General features: G+C 43.5%; 1 protein-coding gene across 1 annotated transcript; it reads right to left on the bottom strand.

Annotated features, from left to right (window-relative positions):
• Positions 1–7,885: 7,885 nt before the first annotated feature.
• Positions 7,886–13,921, bottom strand: LOC120893825. Its single transcript, XM_040295953.1, has 3 exons — positions 13,543–13,921; positions 7,984–8,572; positions 7,886–7,900 (listed from the first exon to the last, which is right to left on the bottom strand). The coding sequence occupies exons 1-3, from the start codon at positions 13,617–13,619 to the stop codon at positions 7,886–7,888; spliced, it is 681 nt and encodes a 226-aa protein (XP_040151887.1). The 5' UTR covers positions 13,620–13,921.
• Between the last annotated feature and the right edge of the window lie 259 nt (positions 13,922–14,180).

Below are 14,180 nucleotides of genomic sequence, written 5' to 3'. Positions count from 1 at the left end.
CTGACTCTTTTTTTTAATTTAAGAACTATTCTTTTCGGCTCGCGGGTTAAAAATTTAAAACATAAATGTAACACACTGATGAAAAGTGTTTGACACACCTGCTCCAGAATACGTACGCATACACTTAAAGTCGTAAACGATCTTTTGTGTTATGTTAACAATAAGAACGCAATACCACCGGGCAAAAATTCTAAGAATTCGCGTGATATGTGGATGTCATACACGCACAAACACACATGAACACACACTCGCACACCTCTGGTATCGTGCTCGAACAAGAATTCAAATTCCCGGGAAACGGTCATACAACTGTGGTAAGCATTGTTTCCGCGTGAATAGGCCCGTTCTCCACACAATGTATGCACACTTGTCGGTATATATTTTTCTTTACAAATCCTCTGTCTTCGGTTAGAAACACCGATGTGTTCAATATCGCTTCTGTTCATCCTCAACATGCATCGCTCGTTTATACACATTAAAGCACATTTACTGAATGTCTTTTGCAACCGACATGACGTACTTCACTTCATTTATTATTATTATTATTATTATTATTTATTAATCTTCAACGGGCCGTATGGCCTAATTAAGATGTAACAGTTCAATAAAAAAAAAAAACATAGCAAAAACAAGATTTGCATCGCAATTCACTGCGGCCACGGCAAAAGCCGGAGACGTTCCTTGAAGCACTGAGTTGAGATGTCGAAGTCGAAGCAATCCGAGACAGTGTTGAAGACAGCCGACATGCGGAACATAGGGTCTGACCGACCAGCACTGGAACGGGGTTGAGCGAGCCGTAGAGTTTCTCTAGACCTAAGTGTTCGGGATGGTGCATAGATATCGACTCGATGCAACAATGGCGATGAGTCGATAGAGCCATTTAGCAATCCAGCGATGAAAGAACACTGTGCATTGCGTCTTCTGACCGAAAGAGGTTCAAGGCCTAGAAGACGGCACCGCGCAGCATACGGAGGAAGATTATTGCGATCCTGCCAGGGAAGTAGGCGTAGGGCATATCTCGTGAGCTTACGTTGAATCGCCTCAATTCGAGCAATTGAAGAAGCGGTAGTTGGGCTCCAGACTACGCACGAATATTCCAGAACCGAACGAACGATACAGTTGTACACAGCTTTGATGCACATGGGGTTGCGGAATTCATTAGTTGTCCGGATAACCACGCCAAGTAATTGATTTCCTCTGGCTACAGCGTCTTCGATATGCTGTTTAAAGTTCAAACTAGAGTCAAGCAGAACGCCTAGGTCTTTGGCATGATTCTGTCGATTAACTGCAGTGCCGTCCATGAAGTAGGTCCCAGTCACTGGGCTCCTGCATCGACTAAAAGACACACAGTAGCATTTCTCGATGCAGATAGTCAGTCCATTACGCTTGCACCACGAACAGAAAATTTCGATGCAGTCTTGCAGCAATGTACAATCACCTGTGTTGTGAATAGGCGCAAAAATTTTTGCATCGTCGGCAAACAGACTGATACTGTCGGGAGGTAAAGCGAGGGTAACATCGTTGATAAACAATATGAAGAGAAGCGGGCCAATGTTGCTTCCTTGTGGCACACAAGAGCTGCTGACTATTTCTTTGGACATGTGCTTTTCAATTTTCACGATGTATGTGCGATTAATTAGGTAAGACTTAAGCCACTGTACGAGCGGGCTGGGAACTCCTAGCTTATCGAGTTTAGCGAGAAGAATTGCGTGCGGAAGAGAGTCGAATGCTGCTTTTAGATCGGTATAAATTGCATCGACTTGAGCTCCGGCATCAATTTGACTAGTGCAATAGGTTACAAATTCAACCAGGTTCGTGGTAGTCGACTTTTTTGGCACGAATCCATGTTGATACGGACTTAGGTAGCTGCGGCATGCATGTAGCAGATTTTTGTATATCACTAGTTCGAACACCTTGGCAATGGCAGACAAGGATGTAATACCCCGGTAGTTGATGGCATCTGTCCTGTCGCCCTTTTTGTAAATAGGAACCATCCAAGATTTCCTCCATGTTTTGGTAAAGTAGCCATTGGCTAGCGATGCATTGAACAATTTTGCAAGGATAGGTGCTACTGTCGTTTGACAGCGTTTCAGCACGGTAGAAGGAATTCCGTCGGGTCCAGGAGCGAAGGAAGGCTTTAGTTGCGCTAGGGCAGATAAAACGATCTCACTGTCGATGAAAGGAGTGCTCATGTTAATTGCTCCAGCCGGAGTGTTGACGAGAGCAGCATCAATGGTATCGGTATCATTCATGGCCGGTGAAAAGCAATCTGCGAAGCGATCCGCGAAGAGATTGCACATTTCATTAGTGTTGGCACTTGTTGCTCCTTTGTACGTAATGGATTTCGGTGTATGCGTGGATTTTGTTTTGCTGTTGTAGAAGCGCCAAAACGAGTCAGGCCACCTGCAGAGGTTACGTTGAATTTTACTCAAATATCTGCGATATCGAAACCTGTTATAGCTGCAGTATAAAGAGTGCGTGTCAAAGTAGATCGAGCGAGATCTTTGGCAGCGGCGCGTTTGGTAGTGACGATAAGCAGCTCTTTTACACGTTTGAGTCGTTTGAGTGTGCGGTCCGCCCAGGGGGGGTTAGGTTTAGGACGCTGAACTGGGACGCATACAACAAAAGCTTGCAGCATGAAGGACGAAAATGAACATACTGCTTCGTCAAGTGAAATAAAATTGGAACAATGAAAGCTATTGTTAAACATTGATATCATGTCGTTCAGTTTCACATAGTCAGCTTTAGCAAAGTTATAACGATAAAATGCGGTTGTCGTCGAGTTTTGTCGAGTCGTCGAATTGCGTCGGGTCGACGAGTTAATACGTATATTGAAGTCTAACGCCGGATGGTAGGAGTCAAGAGGTACAAGCGGAACAACACTTGGAAAGACAGGCGAACACAATTTAGCTGCAGCATTGTTAGCGTAGAGCAGGTCAAGCATGCGTCCGTGCGAATTATTGATGTGATTAAGTTGCACTAATCCGTTAAATTTAAATCCATCCACAAAGGTGTTGTTGGCCAGTGAGCGCGCAGTTGGTTCATAGTGCGTGATTGATGAGTATGCTGGCGAGGACGAAGGATCAGCTGTGGACCAGCTTATGCTGGGCTGATTGAAATCGCCAATAACAAACAGCAGATCCGAAGGCTTCAGTATGAGAGTGAAGCCGCTGATACAATCATGTAGAGAGCGAAGAGTCGATATCTCGGAGCTAAGCTGCGGTGGAATGTATACTACCATGACGTACAGATGTGCGTTATTGCAGGCAACGCGCACACAAATATACTCGAGAGAACGATCACGGGAAGGTAATTCTATCGACTCGTATGCGTTAGAAACGGCTAGCAAAACACCACCACCGCGAGAGCTAGAGCCGCTGAGAGAGCGATCACAGCGGTAAACAGAGAAGTTGTTGTTGAAGAGAAGAGCAGATGGAATGTTGTCAACAAGCCAAGTTTCCGTGAGTGCGATGAGATCGAAGTCAGCCTCCGATACAGCTAAGTGAAATTCTTTTGTTTTAGTACGCAAACCTCTAACGTTTTGATAATAGCAGCTTAAATACTCAGCGGTAGCGTTGTCATTGTGGCGGTTGGATAAAGCGGGTAAACGGTTAGTCAATTGAGCTGCGTTGTCAGAGCATGAGGCTTGGCGTGTTTGTTGCGTGCAATGAGCGGAACTTCGTCTAGTTGAGAAAAAAGCGATCGATTGTAGACTGGTGTAGGTGCGGAGATGAAGCACGGTGGTTTTGGGGCGGTCCAGAAACAAGTGTTGAGTTGGGTGCTTCCAAGGTATCATTCACCGGGGGGTGACACTGTTGTGATGATGTTGTTTCAGGATCAGGTGGAGTAGACGTGCGTGCGGCTAAACGGTGAGTCGTTGTTGGTGTGCGTGTGGTGTAGCGGTGTTCAGTACTAGTAGCTATCAACACTTTCAGCCCATTCCCGCAATGCACTGCTCTCAATCCACAAAACGTTTTATACTTACGATCTGGGAGCGTGGTTTGCGCCATTGTCGTGATATCCGCAACTGTCTTCGCCAATTTCAACATTCGTTTTTTTCATTTTCCTTTTTTATTATCTCTTTTTTTTTACTGCTGTCTCGTGCTTCAGATGTTTAGGATGCTTGGTGCTTTATGACCGCTCTCGTCAACATTCGTCCAAAAACTGATCGCTGTGTCGTTCTCTCTCTCCGTCGTCCCCAAAGCTCTCTCCGATTTTCGTTCGTCTCTCGTGGTCATCGCTCCAATTCGTTTCTCTCCCGCTCTCGTTTCTCTGCCGCTCTCGTTTCTCTGCACTTTGTGCTTCCTTTCTCTGGCTCCGTCTCTCGTCCTAGGTTGCTTATCATTTTGACACTTGCCTATACATCGATCTGCTATATTTTTATTATTTCTTATTCTATTCTCTACAAAAATCATTAATTGGAAGAATGTATTCGCTTTTGGGCTCTATCTTCAAATATCCCACACACATCGCTTAATATGTTGCTTAGAATATTCCGGGAGAAAACTACTCATAGACTCCCCAAGGATGCACGTACTTTACTGCGAACCAATAAAGCAACTAAGCCTAATATCACAAACATCGGTACAGGCCAGTATTGGTACCAAGGTGTTAGAACATGCCTTACGAATACTTTTAGGTGGGTAACAACATTCACCCCTTTTTCTGTGAATACAATTGTCTATTTATTTTTTACATTGATAGGAATGTGCAGTTTGAAGCAAATGCTGAATTGTCGCTAACTTTTTTTTATCGACGGGTTGCCTCTGCACAAAAGTTCACGCACAACATTTTGGCCAATATTAATGGGGATCCATACGATGCCACATGTGCATCCAATGACCGTTGCTATTTTTTGCGGCCAATCAAAGCCGTCTTCCGTCGACGAGAACCTTACTCCGTTGGTGGATGAGTTGAACTTGCTAATGGAAAAACGCATTCAATTAGGCCGCAATCCCACTTCGGTGAAAATAAAAGTACGTGCCTTTATTGCAGATTCACCGGCACGCCTTTTTATAAAAGGTAGATTTTTGCAACTTATTTCGTGACTTATACCATTCTAATTTTTTTTTTATAATAGGTGTACAAAGTTTTGGAGGAAAACACGGATGTATGAAATGCACGGTTGTTGGAGATCGGCATCCAATTTCCAAAGCCATGTGTTTTCCTACTGGTTCAACGTTCCCTCCAAGAACCGAGAGAAATTTTCGCTTGGGTTTATATGGCGAGCATCACAAGGAAATAACGCCACTCCTTAAGCTAAACAAAATTAATATTGTGAATGCTGCGTCTATTGCGGATGGCCTGCATTTGATAGACTACGGTGTTACACGTAAAAATGTGCAGGGCTATACTTTTGGTCAATGAGGAGCACTAAAATGGTCGGAAGAAACATGCAAAATCATTTCTAAAGATTTGATTGGAATTACTCTACCATCTGAATTCCACAGAAAATTCCGAACCCTGGAGGATGTTAAGTTTTTGAATGCTTCCGAATATAGTGCATTTTTACATTATGCTAGCATTTATGTACTGAAGGATCGCATTACCTCAGAAGCATATGACCATTTTCTTTTATATTTTTGTGCCATAACTATGCTGTCTACCGACTTTTACAAAAGCCATTGGAAAGTCGCTGATGATATGCTAGCACTTTATGTAAAAGAATATGGTCGTATATATGGGGAAGGGTATGTTAGCAGTAATGTACATAATCTTTTGCACGTATATGATGAGGTAAATGATTTAGGAAACCTTAGAACACTCAGCGCATATACATACGAAAATTGTCTGCAAATTCAGAAGCACCTTTTGAGGCATGGGCATAAAAATCTGGAACAAGTGATAAATCGTTTATCCGAACTTGATCTCCTCTTAGCTCCGAAGTCATTGGAAAACGATCATCCTTGCTACACTCTAAATTTCGGAGATAAGATAAATCTCCACTTACGTGAATTTGTTTTAAAAGAAGGTAATCGGGATGGATGGTTTTTGTCCTCAAAGTTTTAGGTTGTACGGTACCGTAGTTCAAATGCCTACAATAATAATATAAAAATAATTAGAAATGTACTGGCCGAAAAGATGGAGTATTTTGACCGTCCCATATCTTCTGCGATTTTGTACATATGCAAGGGCAATGTAAACAATGTGTCTGATTCTTTGGTTGAGCTTGAACCAAACGATATTATTGCCAAATATTGTTCCGTTATATTGAACGGGCAAGGAGATGCATTGTTTGTTCCCGTGGTGCATACATTATTTGAACCTCGTAATGCACACCACCAGCCAGAATAAAATATTTCGTTGCACAAAAGTGGTACCACAATTTTGTTTAGTGTGCAAGTGTGCTCGCACATATTGATGTGCTGTGCGTGCGTGGTAGCACTGTGCTATTTGACCCATCACTAGCTGTATCCCTTCCAAGTAAACGCTTTCCGCCTTTGATAACATACATTTTTTCGAAAAAACACGGCCTTTCCTCGGAAATAAAAAGCTCCGTAACGAAAGTTCCTACAACGTTTATCTTGCCCGGGCTGGCGTACGCGCGAAGCGGTTTATCGGTACCTTCTGATACACAATATATATGTTTCTTGGAAGTTTCATCATTATAAAGCTTATCAAAGGTACTTTCGTTAACGGTGTTGACCTCTGCTCCTGAATCGATCAGAAAAACCACCGACGTAGAATTTGCTATACGACCGACGATGTATCCACTAGGTATTATCGTTCGTGACCACCATTTATAGTTACTGCCATCTGTTCGACAACGATATTTGTGTCATCTTTTCCGTCCTCCTCTTTTGCCAACGTGGCAATTTTGCCAGGTTTTGCCGATCTCTCGTCTTCTCGACTGATCCGACGCTTAAGTGTGTTAGGGATTGGCGTTATTCGACAAGCGCGTTCGATATGGCCCGTTTTATGGCAGTTACGACAAACCTTGTCCACAGCATGGTGTGGTAGGTTCGGCACGCACTTTGCTTACCAGAACCGTGTGCGGTAAGCCGATGCGCGGAATGTGGAGGAAGAGTGCAGAACGAGGCGAGGTATCGAGGCGAGAACGTACCGTAGTTGGTTTAATTGCGAATGAATTGTATCATTCGTTCACTTCGTTAGGAAGAGATGGTCAAGTTACACTTATGCAACGGACGGGTGGAACTACGGGACTTTATTTGCGCGATGGATCGGTTTCCAGGCGGCGTTAAAACGCTGCGGGAGTATTAACCGATTAAGGTGCAAACTTGCACTTCTTCCGTAGAAGGGGTATTGCTGATCGGTCAACCGACTGAACAGCTGATAACCAAACGTGGTTACCAATTGGGCAGAGCCTTCGGCGGCATCCGCTAATGGGGAGAAACACTAAACACGAGTGATCTACGTGTATGAAACTAGTGAACTGTCCCACTGTTTCGAATAAGCTTTATTTATAACGCATTCTTAAACAGTGATGACACAATGTCTTTTTACACTTATTTTATGTTTACGACTAATATTGTCCTACTTTCATTATGTGGATGCTAACCTTCCTGTTTTGAGGTTTGTTCATCAAAATATAAAGTCAATGTCCGGTTGTTTGTTTGTCCCTTGGTGTTATTGTTGCGCAATCGTTTTGCAGCCGTTCTGTGTTGCGAGGCGCGTTTCATGTTACCGTCGCGTTATGTTTTTATAAGTTGTCGGTTCGCGCTTCCTGTCCTACGGTTTGTGTGTGCTAAGCATTTATTGCATGGTAGGTTTTCTGTCTCACCTGATTTGATTGCTGGTTAATTTGAATGTGTTTTTAGTTGGATGGTTTTGTTTAGCAACGATTATGTTGAGGTGGCTTTTTGAGTTGGTTCAACTCTTAATTGTAATTCTGTTAAAGTGTTTTTAAGTTGTGTTTGAACTACTGTTAGCAGTAAATCTGCTACAATGGCATTTAGACGACACGTGTAAACGGCTAGTGCATCTCCAACAAGGCACAATCTTATTTACCGCCCTTGTACTAACCCGTTCATAGTTGTTTCCGTTATCTCTAAAATTTCTCCAATTTGGTCGTCCTTGGTATTCGATACTTTTTCCACGTAGACCTGAAGGGTGCCGTGCGGAGGAATCAGTTTCTACCCGTCCGCGTGTAACCGCCGCTACTATGGCTTCCGCTTCCGGTTGATGCGTCTTCTTGAAGATTTCTTCGTTCGTTTTGTCCAACTCGTAACCTCTGATCTTATCCACAAGTGCCGTTAAAGTACCTCCCTTGCGCATAACCTTACGACCCGCTTCCCGGACTTTAGAGTTTAGTGCATGTAGTTGAAGAACTTCAGTCACGCTCTCCGTTAACTTTTCTTCATCGAAATCGCACAGCTTGGCTGAAGCTATCACGCGCTTTACGTATTTTAAGTCAGATTCATCTGCACCTTGAGTCAAGGATCTAAACTTTTGACGCTGTACTAGACGATATTCCCGGGATCCAAACAGATCTTTCAACCATTTCATTGCGTTTAAGTATGGTGCAATAGCTACGAGTTTAGCGACTAGTAGCATATTTCTTTTTCTCTCCAACTTTAGCGCCTTCCGCAACTTGTTTCCTTTATTGGGCTTCCTAAAAAAAAATAAGATTAAAATTTTGTCCGTTCAATGTGTTATATATATTTTTTGCAGCCCTCCCAGAGGCATACATTTTCGAGTAGCCCTCCCGGAGGCGTCCTCATGTTACAAGTAGCCCTCCCAGAGGCGTACCGTTTTTTTTTTATTAGTATCATTATTACATATATATTTGATTTCTTCATTTTATTTTTTTTTGCAGCCCTCCCAGAGGCGTACATTTATCGAGTAGCCCTCCCAGAGGCGTCCTCTTTTTTTACACTCGGCCCTCTCAGAGGCGTTCGTTATTATTATTATTTTTTTTTTGTAGCCCTCCCAGAGGCGTACATTTTCGAGTAGCCCTCCCGGAGGCGTCCTCTTGTTACAAGTAGCCTTCCCAGAGGCGTACCTTATTCTTTTGTTTTATTATTATATATTTGCAGCCCTCCCAGAGGTGTTCATTTTCTGAGTAGCCCTCCTAGAGATTTTTCTCCTTTACACATAGCCATCCCAGAGGCGTATTTTATATATGTACCAACGTTCTATAATTCCAGAGAACTGCCTCAATTTACCAACTACAATTTGAATTAGTTTGACTAAAATTGATAAAAAAATTCACATTCGTACCGAACCGTAAAACATATCTGGAAGATCACGCTTCATGCTAAGCACCGTACTTTAGCGTGAACACCGACTTTCGAAGCAATCCACGCATACATTTGAAGTCATAGCCTATGGAATATTTCGCTTCTTTGTAAAAAAAAGAAAACGCCATTTTGATCCTGAGTGAAAACGCGGGTTCTCTAGACGTAGTGCACAAACCTGCGCACACACACAATTCTGGCGGACATACACTCCTGTTTGAGCATGTGTGTCTTCTAGATCAGGTATGTCAAACCTCCTGTTCGGTAGAAAATTCTTAGATTTTATTAAACAGTGGATTTGCTTAGTCTAAGAAAATAATTATAATTATTGATATTTATCTTTCTTTTTTTAACAATAGTACACTGACTCTTTTTTTTAATTTAAGAACTATTCTTTTCGGCTCGCGGGTTAAAAATTTAAAACATAAATGTAACACACTGATGAAAAGTGTTTGACACACCTGCTCCAGAATACGTACGCATACACTTAAAGTCGTAAACGATCTTTTGTGTTATGTTAACAATAAGAACGCAATACCACCGGGCAAAATTCTAAGAATTCGCGTGATATGTGGATGTCATACACGCACAAACACACATGAACACACACTCGCACACCTCTGGTATCGTGCTCGAACAAGAATTCAAATTCCCGGGAAACGGTCATACAACTGTGGTAAGCATTGTTTCCGCGTGAATAGGCCCGTTCTCCACACAATGTATGCACACTTGTCGGTATATATTTTTCTTTACAAATCCTCTGTCTTCGGTTAGAAACACCGATGTGTTCAATATCGCTTCTGTTCATTCTCAACATGCATCGCTCGTTTATACACATTAAAGCACATTTACTGAATGTCTTTTGCAACCGACATGACGTACTTCACTTCATTTATTATTATTATTATTATTATTATTTATTAATCTTCAACGGGCCGTATGGCCTAATTAAGATGTAACAGTTCAATAAAAAAAAAAAAACATAGCAAAAACAAGATTTGCATCGCAATTCACTGCGGCCACGGCAAAAGCCGGAGACGTTCCTTGAAGCACTGAGTTGAGATGTCGAAGTCGAAGCAATCCGAGACAGTGTTGAAGACAGCCGACATGCGGAACATAGGGTCTGACCGACCAGCACTGGAACGGGGTTGAGCGAGCCGTAGAGTTTCTCTAGACCTAAGTGTTCGGGATGGTGCATAGATATCGACTCGATGCAACAATGGCGATGAGTCGATAGAGCCATTTAGCAATCCAGCGATGAAAGAACACTGTGCATTGCGTCTTCTGACCGAAAGAGGTTCAAGGCCTAGAAGACGGCACCGCGCAGCATACGGAGGAAGATTATTGCGATCCTGCCAGGGAAGTAGGCGTAGGGCATATCTCGTGAGCTTACGTTGAATCGCCTCAATTCGAGCAATTGAAGAAGCGGTAGTTGGGCTCCAGACTACGCACGAATATTCCAGAACCGAACGAACGATACAGTTGTACACAGCTTTGATGCACATGGGGTTGCGGAATTCATTAGTTGTCCGGATAACCACGCCAAGTAATTGATTTCCTCTGGCTACAGCGTCTTCGATATGCTGTTTAAAGTTCAAACTAGAGTCAAGCAGAACGCCTAGGTCTTTGGCATGATTCTGTCGATTAACTGCAGTGCCGTCCATGAAGTAGGTCCCAGTCACTGGGCTCCTGCATCGACTAAAAGACACACAGTAGCATTTCTCGATGCAGATAGTCAGTCCATTACGCTTGCACCACGAACAGAAAATTTCGATGCAGTCTTGCAGCAATGTACACCTGTGTTGTGAATAGGCGCAAAAATTTTTGCATCGTCGGCAAACAGACTGATACTGTCGGGAGGTAAAGCGAGGGTAACATCGTTGATAAACAATATGAAGAGAAGCGGGCCAATGTTGCTTCCTTGTGGCACACAAGAGCTGCTGACTATTTCTTTGGACATGTGCTTTTCAATTTTCACGATGTATGTGCGATTAATTAGGTAAGACTTAAGCCACTGTACGAGCGGGCTGGGAACTCCTAGCTTATCGAGTTTAGCGAGAAGAATTGCGTGCGGAAGAGAGTCGAATGCTGCTTTTAGATCGGTATAAATTGCATCGACTTGAGCTCCGGCATCAATTTGACTAGTGCAATAGGTTACAAATTCAACCAGGTTCGTGGTAGTCGACTTTTTTGGCACGAATCCATGTTGATACGGACTTAGGTAGCTGCGGCATGCATGTAGCAGATTTTTGTATATCACTAGTTCGAACACCTTGGCAATGGCAGACAAGGATGTAATACCCCGGTAGTTGATGGCATCTGTCCTGTCGCCCTTTTTGTAAATAGGAACCATCCAAGATTTCCTCCATGTTTTGGTAAAGTAGCCATTGGCTAGCGATGCATTGAACAATTTTGCAAGGATAGGTGCTACTGTCGTTTGACAGCGTTTCAGCACGGTAGAAGGAATTCCGTCGGGTCCAGGAGCGAAGGAAGGCTTTAGTTGCGCTAGGGCAGATAAAACGATCTCACTGTCGATGAAAGGAGTGCTCATGTTAATTGCTCCAGCCGGAGTGTTGACGAGAGCAGCATCAATGGTATCGGTATCATTCATGGCCGGTGAAAAGCAATCTGCGAAGCGATCCGCGAAGAGATTGCACATTTCATTAGTGTTGGCACTTGTTGCTCCTTTGTACGTAATGGATTTCGGTGTATGCGTGGATTTTGTTTTGCTGTTGTAGAAGCGCCAAAACGAGTCAGGCCACCTGCAGAGGTTACGTTGAATTTTACTCAAATATCTGCGATATCGAAACCTGTTATAGCTGCAGTATAAAGAGTGCGTGTCAAAGTAGATCGAGCGAGATCTTTGGCAGCGGCGCGTTTGGTAGTGACGATAAGCAGCTCTTTTTACACGTTTGAGTCGTTTGAGTGTGCGGTCCGCCCAGGGGGGGTTAGGTTTAGGACGCTGAACTGGGACGCATACAACAAAAGCTTGCAGCATGAAGGACGAGAATGAACATACTGCTTCGTCAAGTGAAATAAAATTGGAACAATGAAAGCTATTGTTAAACATTGATATCATGTCGTTCAGTTTCACATAGTCAGCTTTAGCAAAGTTATAACGATAAAATGCGGTTGTCGTCGAGTTTTGTCGAGTCGTCGAATTGCGTCGGGTCGACGAGTTAATACGTATATTGAAGTCTAACGCCGGATGGTAGGAGTCAAGAGGTACAAGCGGAACAACACTTGGAAAGACAGGCGAACACAATTTAGCTGCAGCATTGTTAGCGTAGAGCAGGTCAAGCATGCGTCCGTGCGAATTATTGATGTGATTAAGTTGCACTAATCCGTTAAATTTAAATCCATCCACAAAGGTGTTGTTGGCCAGTGAGCGCGCAGTTGGTTCATAGTGCGTGATTGATGAGTATGCTGGCGAGGACGAAGGATCAGCTGTGGACCAGCTTATGCTGGGCTGATTGAAATCGCCAATAACAAACAGCAGATCCGAAGGCTTCAGTATGAGAGTGAAGCCGCTGATACAATCATGTAGAGAGCGAAGAGTCGATATCTCGGAGCTAAGCTGCGGTGGAATGTATACTACCATGACGTACAGATGTGCGTTATTGCAGGCAACGCGCACACAAATATACTCGAGAGAACGATCACGGGAAGGTAATTCTATCGACTCGTATGCGTTAGAAACGGCTAGCAAAACACCACCACCGCGAGAGCTAGAGCCGCTGAGAGAGCGATCACAGCGGTAAACAGAGAAGTTGTTGTTGAAGAGAAGAGCAGATGGAATGTTGTCAACAAGCCAAGTTTCCGTGAGTGCGATGAGATCGAAGTCAGCCTCCGATACAGCTAAGTGAAATTCTTTTGTTTTAGTACGCAAACCTCTAACGTTTTGATAATAGCAGCTTAAATACTCAGCGGTAGCGTTGTCATTGTGGCGGTTGGATAAAGCGGGTAAACGGTTAGTCAATTGAGCTGCGTTGTCAGAGCATGAGGCTTGGCGTGTTTGTTGCGTGCAATGAGCGGAACTTCGTCTAGTTGAGAAAAAAGCGATCGATTGTAGACTGGTGTAGGTGCGGAGATGAAGCACGGTGGTTTTGGGGCGGTCCAGAAACAAGTGTTGAGTTGGGTGCTTCCAAGGTATCATTCACCGGGGGGTGACACTGTTGTGATGATGTTGTTTCAGGATCAGGTGGAGTAGACGTGCGTGCGGCTAAACGGTGAGTCGTTGTTGGTGTGCGTGTGGTGTAGCGGTGTTCAGTACTAGTAGCTATCAACACTTTCAGCCCATTCCCGCAATGCACTGCTCTCAATCCACAAAACGTTTTATACTTACGATCTGGGAGCGTGGTTTGCGCCATTGTCGTGATATCCGCAACTGTCTTCGCCAATTTCAACATTCGTTTTTTTCATTTTCCTTTTTTTATTATCTCTTTTTTTTACTGCTGTCTCGTGCTTCAGATGTTTAGGATGCTTGGTGCTTTATGACCGCTCTCGTCAACATTCGTCCAAAAACTGATCGCTGTGTCGTTCTCTCTCTCCGTCGTCCCCAAAGCTCTCTCCGATTTTCGTTCGTCTCTCGTGGTCATCGCTCCAATTCGTTTCTCTCCCGCTCTCGTTTCTCTGCCGCTCTCGTTTCTCTGCACTTTGTGCTTCCTTTCTCTGGCTCCGTCTCTCGTCCTAGGTTGCTTATCATTTTGACACTTGCCTATACATCGATCTGCTATATTTTTATTATTTCTTATTCTATTCTCTACAAAAATCATTAATTGGAAGAATGTATTCGCTTTTGGGCTCTATCTTCAAATATCCCACACACATCGCTTAATATGTTGCTTAGAATATTCCGGGAGAAAACTACTCATAGACTCCCCAAGGATGCACGTACTTTACTGCGAACCAATAAAGCAACTAAGCCTAATATCACAAACATCGGTACAGGCCAGTATTGGTACCAAGGTGTTAGAACATGCC

Source organism: Anopheles arabiensis, chromosome 2, assembly GCF_016920715.1.
Source record: "Anopheles arabiensis isolate DONGOLA chromosome 2, AaraD3, whole genome shotgun sequence".
NCBI lineage: Eukaryota > Metazoa > Arthropoda > Insecta > Diptera > Culicidae > Anopheles > Anopheles arabiensis.
This window is presented reverse-complemented; position numbering and strand designations above follow the sequence as displayed.